General features: G+C 38.2%; 1 protein-coding gene across 2 annotated transcripts in view; it reads left to right on the top strand.

Annotated features, from left to right (window-relative positions):
* Nucleotides 1–16,012, top strand: part of LOC138316189 (uncharacterized) — a 24,423-nt gene extending 8,411 nt beyond the window's left edge. Inside the window, exons 4-6 of one of the 2 annotated variants that reach the window (XM_069257756.1) lie at nt 3,950–4,147; nt 5,185–5,353; nt 15,344–16,012. In XM_069257756.1, coding sequence (XP_069113857.1) covers nt 3,950–4,147; nt 5,185–5,353; nt 15,344–15,356 — 380 coding nt within the window. In that variant the 3' untranslated portion in view covers nt 15,357–16,012. The remainder of the gene's footprint in view (nt 1–3,949; nt 4,148–5,184; nt 5,354–15,343) is intronic. The other variant, XM_069257757.1, reaches the window with a different exon arrangement.

Genomic DNA, 16,012 nt, shown 5'->3' with positions numbered 1-16,012 from the left:
CAGGAAATTCTTATTATCTGGTATCGAGTTCTGTGCCCGACTAATGTCGATATTAGAGCTGAAAATGCATCGTTTCTTGATATTGTTCCGCTTCTTTTGTTGACTTTAAATTCGTAAAATGAACTTAACCCGCGAAGGGCGTCAGAACGCTTGTTTTCAAGGGAATAAACACCGTAGTGAAAAAGACCTTCCAAGTGGGGCAAAAGTGCATATTTGCATCAGGGAAATAGGGACACAAAAAGTCGATTTTCTCCAAAAGTAAGTAAGTAACACTACATTAATTTTGCTGGAACACTTTAAAAATCGTTCTGATTTCAGAACAATTGGAATTATGAAGATACCTCTTACAGTATTTTTATTATTATTATTATATATAATGTAAGTTAATTACAAGCTAACCGATACTTACATTATATATATCATTGGCTTCTTAGGTAAAATCTGTGTTTTCGTTTAAATATCACATACAGTGTAATTAATATATAACAATAATGACAATAAAAAAGTTTACTGAGTTTTATAACATATATGTATAATTCATTTTTCACAAAAAATAATGAGGGCAGCCACTTGAAACATCAAGATATACACGTGCATATCAAAAGGTCTCCAATACTTTTAAATGCCATACATATCAAATTACTAGTAAACGTTTCTGTCAAAATTTGGATGCCCCTGTGTTTTGGCTGAGGTGACCAAGATTGCATCTTAAGGTCTCGGAATAGCAGTTGAGACTGTTTGTAATACACATGTTCATAGAAATTTAACTGTCGAAAACAGATACATCTAGATTTAACATCCCAAGAAAATGTACATAATAATAAGACCATGATCGAGAGCATCGTGTGTAGCGATAAGCCAAGGACGTCTCATTGCAGGCGGTGTATGGGATTTGCAAATTATTTAGTCTAGATGAAATAAATGATTATTCTTATTACTGGTTTATGTAAATAATGAATGTACTTGCAATTTTTCCAACGTTGGACATTTTTATTATGCTATTATTAATATCGATGCTGCTGTCATTTGTACGATGAGATGAGATGAGGAGGTTTTGCCGAGTAATCTCGGTTTTCCCTGTCTACACCAAAATAAAGCTTGTATTGTAAGATAGTGACCGTGTATTCTGTTTATCCTGCAACTTTTTCATTATATATACAGAAGATGGTATTCAAAACGAAAGCAAGTTGCCTGTTATTTACACGCTCAAAGCGAAATGTTTCTTTGATGATCAAGAAAAGATGCATTCGAATGAGTGTGTACTCCTTTTTACTACCGTGGGAAATATGTAAGTGACGTCATTCCGATATTGTGACGTCACTGTTTGGCGGGACTGACTGCAGTTTCATTCATTCTGTGAAAAGTGAAGTCACTCAGGAATGTTCGGTATAAGTCATCAAATTTAGAAATTGAATCAAAAGAAATTAAACATCTATTTACTGACATCGTAATATTTTCCTATTTCAACTATTACAGGAAATTTTATTATCCAGTATCCAGTTCTGTGCCCGACTGATGTCGATATTAGAGCTAAAAATGCATTGTTTCTTGATATTGTTCCGCTTCTTTTGTTGACTTTATTCGTAAAATGAACTTAACCCGCGAAGGGCGTCAGAACGCTTGTTTTCAACAGGAATAAACACCGTAGTGAGAAAGACCTTCCAAGTATGGCAACAGTGAATATTTGCATCAGGAAAATAGGGACACAAAAAGCCGATTTTCTTCAAAAGTAAGTAAGTTACACAACATTAATTTTGCTAGAACACTTAAAAATCGTTCTGATTTCAGAACAATTGGAATTATGAAGATACCGCAGTATTTTTATTATTATAATTATATATAATGTAAGTTAGTTATTATTATCATTTTTATTCTTATTTCTTCCACTTTCTTCCGCCGCGCGGGTTTCCACAGCTTTCAGAATCTACTGGGCCGATGATCATGAAACTTGGTAGACAGACTCTATAGGGTGTGGGGTGATGCATAGATGCTTTTTTTCCCGGACTGGAAGTCCAAGATGGCCGCCAGGGCCCATTTCCTGTTTTCAGGTTTCGGTCTCCAATCTCAATGAAAATTGGTCTAAAGGGGTTTTAAGGGATGGCGAACATCAAGAAAACATTTTCGTGAAGATTTTTGGTATTCCAAGATGGCCAGGGCCCACTTTCTGTTTTCAGGTTTCAGACTTCTATCTCAATGAAAATTGGTCTACAGGGGTTTTAAGGGATGGCGAACATCATGAAAACATTTTCGTGAAGATTTTTGGTATTCCAAGATGGCTGCTGGACCACTTCATGTTTTCAGGTTTTAGTCTTCTATCTCAATGAAAATTGGTCTACAGGGGTTTTAAGGGATGGCGAACATCATGAAAACATTTTCGTGAAGATTTTTGGTATTCCAAGATGGCTGCTGGCCCACTTCCTGTTTCCAGGTTTCGGTCTTCTATCTCAATGAAAATTGGTCTACAGGGGTTTTAAGGGATGGCGAACATCATGAAAACATTTTCGTGAAGATTTTTGGTATTCCAAGATGGCTGCTGGACCACTTCCTGTTTTCAGGTTTTAGTCTTCTATCTCAATAAAAATTGGTCTAAAGGGGTTTTAAGGGATGGCGAACAACATGAAAACATTTTCGTAAAGATTTTAGTATTACAAGATGGCCGCTGGCCCACTTCCTGTTTCCAGGTTTCGGTCTTCTATCTCAATGAAAATTGGTCTAAAGGAGTTTTAAGGGATCGCGAACAACACACAAACATTTTTGTAAAGAATTTTTGGTATCCAAGATGGCCGCTGGCCCACTTCCTGTTTTCAGGTTTCAATCTCCAATCTCAATGAAAATTAGTCTATAGGATTATTTAGGGATGGCGAACAACATGCAAACGTTTTCTTAAAGATTTTGCTATTCCAAGATGGCCGCTGGGCTAACTTCCTGTGTTTATATTTTGGTCTCTGATTTCAATAAAAAATAGTATATAGGGGAATGAAGGAATGCTGATCAATATGATAAAATTTTTAAAAGATTGTCGCTGGGCCAACTTCCTGTTTTCAATTTTTCCTCAGCAATTCATTAAAAATTGGTAAATGGGGGTTTTAACTTAAAATTTTAAGGGATGCCATACAGTCATGGTAACTGCCAAATCAATTTCTCTGAAAATAGCCTTGTATTACCGTATTATTGCGTGTATAGTGCGCACTTTTTTTCATAAATTTTCAAGTGAAAAGTTGGGGTGCGCACTATACACAGGTACAAGGCATGGCCTGGTCCTGGGTCATGATCACCAAGTTATTTAGTTATGTACATTTTAGGAGAACCTGAATTCATATATTAAAGTACATCAAATTTCTTCCAAGATGTTCATATACACTGTGCAACTGCATTCTTGATTTGTTGCAATTAGGGATGCGTTTGGGGGACTATGTAATGGTGTCCATTACAATGAGTACTTGTTATTTTTCTGATTCTCAAATTAGCTTTCTAAGGTTTTCCTCTATTGATTTCCCATTACTTTTTCAATTATGCTCATAAATTTAATTCCCAATTAACTTCTCGAAATAAAGGTTCTGATAAGCCCCAAAAGTAATATTGCAAAAAATTACCATATATAATCATCAATAAGCAGAGAATTTTCTCTACCAATAAGCCATACAGTTTATCTACAAAGAACCCCATAAACTTAGCCTCTAATAACCTGCTTGGTTGTCTTCCAATAAGCATATGATTCCCTTTAACTTTCAATCCAGTAAGCCTTCCTGAACTCATCTCCTTTTATTTCCCTTCAACTTATTATCCTATAATGCTCCTGTTAACTTATCCTCTCATATGCCACTTATATCCCCACTCCACCAATGACTGCTCTCTCCCCCCCCTCTAAACAAATCCTTTCTTACTATTTTGTAATTAATGATTTTTGAAAAGCTAAAGTTGCAGCCTTAAGATGTATTTTTTGTTGTAGTTCCCACATTGGATATGAATGATCGCCGAGTGTTGTTCACAGGATTACATCAGGATGACCTTCACAGATTGGCGTCTAAAGCTGTAATGCATGGCTGTACTGTTGACAAGAAATTATCAAGTGCCACAGACTTTGTTATACTAGGACCTTGTGACACGACTCACAAGGCAGATACTGAAAATTTTGCTTATAAACTAGGTATCAACACATTTAATTTTGTATGGTTGTTTTTTATTACTTAAATGATCAAGTTGGTGATATGAAACTAGCAAAAATTGTTTGATTGAGTTTGATTTCAAATGTGGGTGCCCCTGGGGCCCTAGGATCGTCATGCTGATTTTGAGACTGATCGGAAAAACAATATGGCTGCCAGGCAGCCATCTTGGATTTTGGCATTTGATGTTTGTTACCACTATTTCTCAGAAAGTACTGAAGGGATCTGTCTAGAATTTCTTATGTAGGTTCTCATTGTTTCCTAGGAGTGTCATGCTGATTTTCAGACTGATCGTAAAAACAATATGACCGCCAGGTATCCATCTTTAATTTTGGCAGTTGATGTTTGTTACCCCTATTTCTCAGAAAGTACTGAAGAGATCTGTTTCAAATTTCATATGAAGGTTCCCCTGGGGCCCTAGGAGTGTCATGCTAATTTTGAGACTGATCATGGCCGCCAGGCAGCCATCTTGGATTTTGGAAGTTGATGTTTGTTACTGCTATTTCTCAGAAATTACTCAAGGGATCTGTCTTAAATTTCATATGAAGGTTCCCCTGGGGCTTTAGGAGTGTCATGAGACTGATCTGAAAAACAAAATGGTTGCCAGGCAGCCATCTTGGATTTTGGCAGTTGATGTTTGTTACCGCTATTTCTCAGAAAGTATATGTACTAAAGGGATCTGTCTCAAATTTCATATGTAGGTTCCCCTGGGGCCCTAGGAGTGTCATGCTGATTTTGAGATTGATCGAAATAACAATATGGCTGCCAGGCAGTCATCATGGATTTTTGTAGTTGATTAAGATTGTTACCCCTATTTATGAGAAAGTACTGAAGGGATCTGTCTCAAATTTCTTATGTAGGTTTTCTAAGGGCCCAAGTTAAGCATATTGCATTTTAGGACAAATCAGTCAAAAGTTGGCTGACCACCCGTGATCTTGGATTTTAGTATTTATAGTACTATAAATTTTACTAGGGTAAAAATAATGATTATTGATATTATGTATCTTGTGCATTGATACAGGTATACAATGTATCCATTATGAAGAGTGGGAGAGAGCAATTAACAAGTGTCCAAAGGTTGGGTTTGCTTCATACTCAGAAGATACTCAGGAGGACCTCGGCTTGGGGAGGGACAGTCATGATAGAGACAACAGAAAGGACAAGAAAGAAAGCAACAAGTTTTATAAAAGGCAAAGTATTAGTATGGTCATCCTAAAGTATCAGTCTATCAATCAATTCTAGGACAGTATTCTATCTTTGTATCACCCATACGGCTATCCTAAAGTATCAGTCTATCAATCAATTCTAGATCAATATTCTATCTGTGTATCACCCATACGGCCATCCTAAAGTATCAGTCTATCAATCAATTCTAGTATTCTATTTGTGTATCACCCATATGACTATCCTAAAGTATCAGTCTATCAATCAATTCTAGTATTCTATCTGTGTATCATCCATATGGCCATCCTAAAGTATCAGTCTATCAATCAATTCTAGAACAGTATTCTATCTGTGTATCACCCAAACGGCCATCCTAAAGTATTAGTCTATCAATCAATTCTAGAACAATATTCTATCTGTGTATCACCCATACAGCCATCCTAAAGTATTAGTCTATCAATCAATTCTAGAACAGTATTCTATCTGTGTATCACCCAAACGGCCATCCTAAAGTATCAGTCTATCAATCAATTCTAGTATTCTATCTGTGTATCACCCAAATGGCCATCCTAAAGTAATAGTCTATCAATCAATTCTAGTAATCTATCTGTGTATCACCCATATGGCCATCCTAAAGTAATAGTCTATCAATCAATTCTAGTAATCTATCTGTGTATCACCCATATGGCCATCCTAAAGTATCAGTCTATCAATCAATTCTAGATCAGTATTCTATCTGTGTATCACCCATATGGCCATCCTAAAGTATCAGTCTATCAATCAATTCTAGATCAGTATTCTATCTGTGTATCATCCATATGGCCATCCTAAAGTATCAGTCTATCAATCAATTCTAGATCAGTATTCTATCTGTGTATCACCCATATGGCCATCCTAAAGTATCAGTCTATCAATCAATTCTAGATCAGTATTCTATCTGTGTATCATCCATATGGCCATCCTAAATTATTAGTCTATCAATCAATTCTAGATCAGTTATCTATCTGTGTATCATCCATATGGCCATCCTAAAGTATCAGTCTATCAATCAATTCTAGAACAATATTCTATATGTGTATCATCCATATGGCCATCCTAAAGTATCAGTCTATCAATCAATTCTAGTATTGTATCTGTGTATCACCCATACGGCCATCCTAAAGTATCAGTCTATCAATCAATTCTAGTATTGTATCTGTGTATCACCCATACGGCCATCCTAAAGTATCAGTCTATCAATCAATTCTAGTATTGTATCTGTGTATTACCCATACGGCCATCCTAAAGTATCAGTCTATCAATCAATTCTAGATCAGTATTCTATCTGTGTATCATCCATATGGCCATCCTAAAGTATCAGTCTATCAATCAATTCTAGAACAATATTCTATCTGTGTATCATCCATATGGCCATCCTAAAGTATCTGTCTATCAATCAATTCTAGTATTGTATCTGTGTATCACCCATACGGCCATCCTAAAGTATCAGTTTATCAATCAATTCTAGTATTGTATCTGTGTATCACCCATACGGCCATCCTAAAGTATCAGTCTATCAATCAATTCTAGTATTGTATCTGTGTATCACCCATACGGCCATCCTAAAGTATCAGTCTATCAATCAATTCTAGATCATATTCTATCTGTGTATCACCCAAACGGCCATCCTAAAGTATCAGTCTATCAATCAATTCTGGATCAGTATTCTATCTGTGTATCACCCATACAGCCATCCTAAAGTATCAGTCTATCAATCAATTATAGAACAGTATTCTATCTGTGTATCACCCATACGGCCATCCTAAAGTATCAGTCTATCAATCAATTCTAGTATTGTATCTGTGTATCACCCAAATGGCCATCCTAAAGTAATAGTCTATCAATCAATTCTAGTATTCTATCTGTGTATCACCCATACGGCCATCCTTAAGTATCAGTCTATCAATCAATTCTAGAACAGTATTCTATCTGTGTATCACCCAAACGGCCATCCTAAAGTATCAGTCTATCAATCAATTCTAGAACAGTATTCTATCTGTGTATCACCCAAACGGCCATCCTAAAGTATCAGTCTATCAATCAATTCTAGAACAGTATTCTATCTGTGTATCACCCAAACGGCCATCCTAAAGTATCAGTCTATCAATCAATTCTAGAACAGTATTCTATCTGTGTATCACCCAACATACGGCCATCTTAAAGTATCAGTCTATCAATCAATTCTAGAACAGTATTCTATCTGTGTATCACCCATATGGCCATCCTAAAGTATCAGTCTATCAATCAATTCTAGATCAGTATTCTATCTGTGTATCACCCATATGGCCATCCTAAAGTATCAGTCTATCAATCAATTCTAGATCAGTATTCTATCTGTGTATCACCCATATGGCCATCCTAAAGTATCAGTCTATCAATCAATTCTAGATCAGTATTCTATCTGTGTATCACCCATATGGCCATCCTAAAGTATCAGTCTATCAATCAATTCTAGATCAGTATTCTATCTGTGTATCATCCATATGGCCATCCTAAAGTATCAGTCTATCAATCAATTCTAGATCAGTAATCTATCTGTGTATCACCCATATGGCCATCCTAAAGTATCAGTCTATCAATCAATTCTAGAACAATATTCTATCTGTGTATCACCCATACGGCCATCCTAAAGTATTAGTCTATCAATCAATTCTAGAGTATTCTATCTGTGGATCATCCATACGGCCATCCGAAAGTATCAATCTATCAATCAATTCTAGATCAGTAATCTATCTGTGTATCACCCATACGGCCATCCTAAAGTATCAGTCTATCAATCAATTCTAGAACAATATTCTATCTTTGTATCACCCATACGGCCATCCGAAAGTATCAGTCTATCAATCAATTCTAGATCAGTATTCTATCTGTGTATCACCCATATGGCCATCCTAAAGTATCAGTCTATCAATCAATTCTAGATCAGTATTCTATCTTTGTATCACCCATACGGCCATCCGAAAGTATCAGTCTATCAATCAATTCTAGATCAGTAATCTATCTGTATATCACCCATACGGCCATCCTAAAGTATCAGTCTATCAATCAATTCTGGATCAGTATTCTATCTGTGTATCACCCATACGGCCATCCTAAAGTATCAGTCTATCAATCAATTATAGAACAGTATTCTATCTGTGTATCACCCATACGGCCATCCTAAAGTATCAGTCTATCAATCAATTCTAGTATTGTATCTGTGTATCACCCAAATGGCCATCCTAAAGTAATAGTCTATCAATCAATTCTAGTATTCTATCTGTGTATCACCCATACGGCCATCCTTAAGTATCAGTCTATCAATCAATTCTAGAACAGTATTCTATCTGTGTATCACCCAAACGGCCATCCTAAAGTATCAGTCTATCAATCAATTCTAGAACAGTATTCTATCTGTGTATCACCCAAACGGCCATCCTAAAGTATCAGTCTATCAATCAATTCTAGAACAGTATTCTATCTGTGTATCACCCAAACGGCCATCTTAAAGTATCAGTCTATCAATCAATTCTAGAACAGTATTCTATCTGTGTATCACCCATATGGCCATCCTAAAGTATCAGTCTATCAATCAATTCTAGAACAGTATTCTATCTGTGTATCACCCATATGGCCATCCTAAAGTATCAGTCTATCAATCAATTCTAGATCAGTATTCTATCTGTGTATCACCCATATGGCCATCCTAAAGTATCAGTCTATCAATCAATTCTAGTATTCTATCTGTGTATCATCCATATGGCCATCCTAAAGTATCAGTCTATCAATCAATTCTAGATCAGTAATCTATCTGTGTATCACCCATATGGCCATCCTAAAGTATCAGTCTATCAATCAATTCTAGAACAATATTCTATCTTTGTATCACCCATACGGCCATCCGAAAGTATTAGTCTATCAATTAATTCTAGTATTCTATCTGTGTATCATCCATACGGCCATCCGAAAGTATCAGTCTATCAATCAATTCTAGATCAGTAATCTATCTGTGTATCACCCATACGGCCATCCTAAAGTATCAGTCTATCAATCAATTCTAGAACAATATTCTATCTTTGTATCACCCATACGGCCATCCAAAAGTATCAGTCTATCAATCAATTCTAGATCAGTAATCTATCTGTATATCACCCATACGGCCATCCTAAAGTATCAGTCTATCAATCAATTCTAGATCAGTATTCTATCTGTGTATCACCCATATGGCCATCCTAAAGTATCAGTCTATCAATCAATTCTAGATCAGTATTCTATCTTTGTATCACCCATACGGCCATCCGAAAGTATCAGTCTATCAATCAATTCTAGATCAGTAATCTATCTGTATATCACCCATACGGCCATCCTAAAGTATTAGTCTATCAATCAATTCTAGTATTCTATCTGTGTATCATCCATATGGCCATCCTAAAGTATCAGTCTATCAATTAATTCTAGAACTGTATTCTATCTGTGTATCACCATACGGCCATCCTAAAGTATCAGTCTATCAATCAATTCTGAACAATATTCTATCTGTGTATCATCCATATGGCCATCCTAAAGTTAGTCTATCAATCAATTCTAGATCAGTATTCTATCTGTGTATCACCCATACGGCCATCCTAAAGTATCAGTCTATCAATCAATTCTGGATCAGTATTCTATCTGTGTATCACCAATACGGCCATCCTAAAGTATCAGTCTATCAATCAATTCTAGTATTGTATCTGTGTATCACCCATACGGCCATCCTAAAGTATCAGTTTATCAATCAATTCTAGTATTGTATCTGTGTATCACCCAAATGGCCATCCTAAAGTAATAGTCTATCAATCAATTCTAGTAATCTATCTGTGTATCACCCATATGGCCATCCTAAAGTATCAGTCTATCAATCAATTCTAGATCAGTATTCTATCTGTGTATCACCCATATGGCCATCCTAAAGTATCAGTCTATCAATCAATTCTAGATCAGTATTCTATCTGTGTATCATCCATATGGCCATCCTAAAGTATCAGTCTATCAATCAATTCTAGATCAGTATTCTATCTGTGTATCACCCATATGGCCATCCTAAAGTATCAGTCTATCAATCAATTCTAGATCAGTATTCTATCTGTGTATCATCCATATGGCCATCCTAAATTATTAGTCTATCAATCAATTCTAGATCAGTTATCTATCTGTGTATCATCCATATGGCCATCCTAAAGTATCAGTCTATCAATCAATTCTAGAACAATATTCTATATGTGTATCATCCATATGGCCATCCTAAAGTATCAGTCTATCAATCAATTCTAGTATTGTATCTGTGTATCACCCATACGGCCATCCTAAAGTATCAGTCTATCAATCAATTCTAGTATTCTATCTGTGTATCACCCATACGGCCATCCTAAAGTATCAGTTTATCAATCAATTCTAGTATTGTATCTGTGTATTACCCATACGGCCATCCTAAAGTATCAGTCTATCAATCAATTCTAGATCAGTATTCTATCTGTGTATCATCCATATGGCCATCCTAAAGTATCAGTCTATCAATCAATTCTAGAACAATATTCTATCTGTGTATCATCCATATGGCCATCCTAAAGTATCAGTCTATCAATCAATTCTAGATCAGTATTCTATCTGTGTATCACCCATATGGCCATCCTAAAGTATCAGTCTATCAATCAATTCTAGATCAGTATTCTATCTGTGTATCACCCATACGGCCATCCTAAAGTATCAGTCTATCAATCAATTATAGAACAGTATTCTATCTGTGTATCACCCATACGGCCATCCTAATTGTATTTTGCAGATGTATTGTTGTTTATTTTAAATTATGAAAGAAGTTTTAATTTTCGATGTCATACAACTTTTTCATAGATATTTGGGACAACTTCTATATCAAATTAAATTTTTTTTATTCATGCAGGTTCTTGCACAAATTGATTTTAAAAAAAAATATTTAAGGATCAGGATGACCTACATGTATAGTCATCATGTTTCGTCCTTCGTCGTCCGCTGTGCAACTGTCCGTCATGAGCTGTGCGTTAACTTTTCACATTTTGAACTTCTTCTCAAGTTCTACCAGTGCGATTTAGCTGAAACATACATGAAATGATCCCGACATGGTCCCAACCATGCGTTGTCATTTTGCAGGTTGATCCGAAATCCAAGATGGCCATCACAGCCTCCTCATTGAAAACACATTTTGAACTTCTCAAATTCTACCTGTGTAATTTAGCTGAAACTTGCATGGAAAGATCCTGAAATGATCTCTGGTTGATCCCAAATCAAAGATAGCTACCATGACCCCATGTAACATTTCCTTAAAATTGCTACTAGTCATAGAGTTCTGCATGGATTGTAACCAAATTTGGCCACAAACATCCTTGGGGGAGGGGGAACAGAACTTGTATAAATTTTTGCTCTGTCCTCCCCTGGGGGCAGGAGGGGCAGGGCCCAATAGGGGAAATAGAGGTAAATCCTATAAATCGCTACTTGTCCTAGAGCTCTTCATGAATTGTAACCAAATTCGGCCACAAACATCCTTGGGGGAGGGGGAACAGAACTTGTTTAAATTTTGGCTCTGGTCCCCCTGGGGGCAGGAGGGGCAGGGCCCAATAGGGGAAATAGAGGTAAATCGTATAAATCGCTACTTGTCCTAGAGTTCTGCATGGATTGTAACCAAATTTGACCACAAACCTCCTTGGGGGAGGGGGAACAGAACTTGTATAAATTTTGGCTCTGACCCCCTGGGGGCAGGAGGGGCGGGGCCCAATAGGGGTAATAGAGGTAAATCCTTTAAATCGCTACTTGTCATAGAGCTCTGCATGGAATGTAACCAAATTTGGCCACAAACATCCTTTGGGAAAGGGGAACAGAACTTGTATAAATTTTGACTCTGACCCCCCGGGGGAAGGAGGGGCGGGGCCCAATAGGGGAAATAGAGGTAAATCCTTTAAATCGCTACTAGTCATAGAGTTCTGCATGGATTGTAACCAAATTTGGCCACAAACATCCTTTGGGAAAGGGGAACAGAACTTGTATAAATTCTGGCTCTGATCCACCGGGGGCAGGAGGTGCGGGGCCTTTAAGGGGAAATAGAGGTAAATCCTTTAAATCGCTACTTGTCATAGAGTTCTGCATGGATTGTAACCAAAATTAGCCACAAACATCCTTGGGGGAAGGGGAACAGAACTTGTTTAAATTTTGACTCTGATCCTCCGGGGGCAGGAGGGGCGGGGCCCAATAGGGGTAATAGAGGTAAATCCTTTAAATCGCTACTAGTCATAGAGTTCTGCATGGATTGTAACCAAATTTGGCCACAAACATCCTTGGGGGAAGGGGAACAGAACTTGTATAAATTATGGCTCTGATCCCCCGGGGGCAGGAGGGGCGGGGCCCTATAGGGAAAATAGAGGTAAATCATTTAAATCGCTACTTGTCATAGAGCTCTGAATGGAATGTAACCAAATTTGGCCACAAACATCCTTTGGGGAAGGGGAACAGAACTTGTATAAATTTTGGCTCTGACCCCCCGGGGGATGGGCAGGAGGGGTCGGGCCCAATAGGGGAAATAGAGGTAAATCCTTTAAATCGCTACTAGTCATAGAGTTCTGCATGGATTGTAACCAAATTTGGCCACAAACATCCTTTGGGAAAGGGGAACAGAACTTGTATAAATTCTGGCTCTGATCCACCGGGGGCAGGAGGTGCGGGGCCTTTAAGGGGAAATAGAGGTAAATCCTTTAAATCGCTACAAGTCATAGAGTTCTGAATGGAATGTAACCAAATTTGGCCACAAACATCCTTGGGGGAAGGGGAACAGAACTTGTATAAATTTTGGCTCTGACCCCCCGGGGGCAGGAGGGGCGGGGCCCAATAGGGGGTAATAGAGGTAAATCCTTTAAATCGCTACTTGTCATAGAGCTCTGCATGGATTGTAACCAAATTTGGCCACAAACATCCTTGGGGGAAGGGGAACAGAACTTGTATAAATTATGGCTCTGATCCCCCGGGGGCAGGAGGGGCGGGGCCCAATAGGGGTAATAGAGGTAAATCCTTTAAATCGCTACTAGCCATAGAATTCTGAATGGAATGTAACCAAATTCGGCCACAAAATCCTTGGGGGAAGGGGAACAGAACTGGTATAAATTTTGACTCTGGTCCCCTGGGGGCAGGAGGGGCAGGGTCCAATAGGGGAAATAGAGGTAAATCATTTAAATCGCTACTAGTCATAGAGTTCTGAATGGAATGTAACCAAATTTGGCCACAAATATCATTCGGGGAGGGGGAACAGACCTTGTATAAATTTTGGCTCTGACCACCCGGGGGCAAGAGGGGCGGGGCCCAATAGGGGTAATAGAGGTAAATCCTTTAAATCGCTACTTGTCCTAGAGTTCTGCATGGATTGTAACCAAAATTAGCCACAAACATCCTTGGGGGAAGGGGAACAGAATTTGCATAAATTTTTGCTCTGACCCCCCGGGGGAAGGAGGGGCGGGGCCCAATAGGGGAAATAGAGGTAAATCCTTTAAATTGCTACTGGTCATAGAGTTCTGCATGGAATGTAACCAAATTTGGCCACAAACATCCTTTGGGGTAGGGGAACAGAACTTGTATAAATTTTGACTCTGACCCCCCGGGGGAAGGAGGGGCGGGGCCCAATAGGGGAAATAGAGGTAAATCCTTTAAATCGCTACTAGTCATAGAGTTCTGCATGGATTGTAACCAAATTTGGCCACAAACATCCTTGGGGGAAGGGGAACAGAATTTGCATAAATTTTTGCTCTGGTCCCCCGGGGGCAGGAGGGGCGGGGCCCAATAGGGGTAATAGAGGTAAATCCTTTAAATCTCTACTAGTCATAGAATTCTGAATGGAATGTAACCAAATTTGGCCACAAACATCCTTTGGGGAAGGGGAACAGAACTTGCATAAATTTTTGCTCTGGTCCCCCGGGGGCAGGAGGGGCGGGGCCCAATATGGGAAATAGAGGTAAATCCTTTAAATCGCTACTTGTCATAGAGTTCTGCATAGATTGTAACCAAATTTGGCCACAAACATCCTTTGGGGAAGGGGAACAGAACTTGTATAAATTTTGACTCTGGCCCCCCGAGTTCAGGACAGGTGGGGCTCAATAGGGGAAATAGAGGTAAATCCTATAAATCACTTCTTGTCCTAGAGTTTTGCTTGGATTGTGACCAAATTTGGCCATAAACATCTTTGGGGGAAGGGGAACAGAACTTGTATAAATTTTGGCTCTGACCCCCCGGGGGAAGGAGGGGCGGGGCCCAATAGGGGAAATAGAGGTAAATCCTTTAAATTGCTACTGGTCATAGAGTTCTGCATGGAATGTAACCAAATTTGGCCACAAACATCCTTTGGGGTAGGGGAACAGAACTTGTATAAATTTTGACTCTGACCCCCCGGGGGAAGGAGGGGCGGGGCCCAATAGGGGAAATAGAGGTAAATCCTTTAAATCGCTACTAGTCATAGAGTTCTGCATGGATTGTAACCAAATTTGGCCACAAACATCCTTGGGGGAAGGGGAACAGAATTTGCATAAATTTTTGCTCTGGTCCCCCGGGGGCAGGAGGGGCGGGGCCCAATAGGGGTAATAGAGGTAAATCCTTTAAATCGCTACTAGTCATAGAATTCTGAATGGAATGTAACCAAATTTGGCCACAAACATCCTTTGGGGAAGGGGAACAGAACTTGCATAAATTTTGGCTCTGACCCCCCGGGGGCAGGAGGGGTGGGGCCCAATAGGGGATTTAGAGGTTAACATTACAATTCCTTCAGAAAAGAAACAATGAACCTGTATTCAGAACATTACTTGGTATTACAAACCAGGTGAGCGATACAGGCCCTCTGGGCCTCTTGTATTTTTTTTCACATGGTATATTTTTTAGTAGTATGCTTCTACAGTGTACATATATTTTTTTTGTTACAGGGAAGATGATAAGTTGATTATCTTTTTGTTTTGTTACAGGGAAGATGATTAGTGGATTATCTTTTTGTGTGGGCTGACTATCATGATTTACTGAGGATGTTGCGAGTAAAAAGATGCAGGAATATTTATGAAATTTTTGATGGACACCTTAAGATCAAAAATCAAAAGTTTCAGATGATCTTTACTCAATAACCAAGAGACTTGCCAGAGGCAGGATGGACTGAGTAGCTACTCAGTAGTTTCAAAGAAAATGGTGAAGACCTAGTCTTTCATGATGGCTTTTCGATTGAATGACCTTAGCCTTTATTCCAGGTCAATGGTTTGGTGATTATATGCTAAAATCTCAATAATCCAAAGAACTGTGATGTTCCAAAAGTTCTGTTACATTTGTTAAAATTTGCTGGCAATTTATCTCTAAGAAAACTCTCCAAAATGCAATTAATGAGTTTGAAAAGATAAATACCCCGGTAAGTAGATATATAATGAATACCAATGCCTGCAATAACAAGGTTTACATATTCCCGTAGTTTATGTATATTTGTAAAAACGCAAGTGTAACAAAACTTTGCAGGGCAGTGTATGTCAATTTGGGTTGAAGGGTTTTTCAAGATTTTTTCAAGGTCTGACATTGTTACCTTCCTATACATATATGCGATTAGTTTCTGCTTTTATTTAGAAATAAACAAAATAAACATATTATTATAATAA

This window comes from Argopecten irradians, chromosome 2, assembly GCF_041381155.1.
Source record: "Argopecten irradians isolate NY chromosome 2, Ai_NY, whole genome shotgun sequence".
Classification (NCBI taxonomy): Eukaryota; Metazoa; Mollusca; class Bivalvia; order Pectinida; family Pectinidae; genus Argopecten; species Argopecten irradians.
Note: the sequence above shows the minus strand (reverse complement) of the source record. Positions and strands in the feature narration are given on the sequence as shown.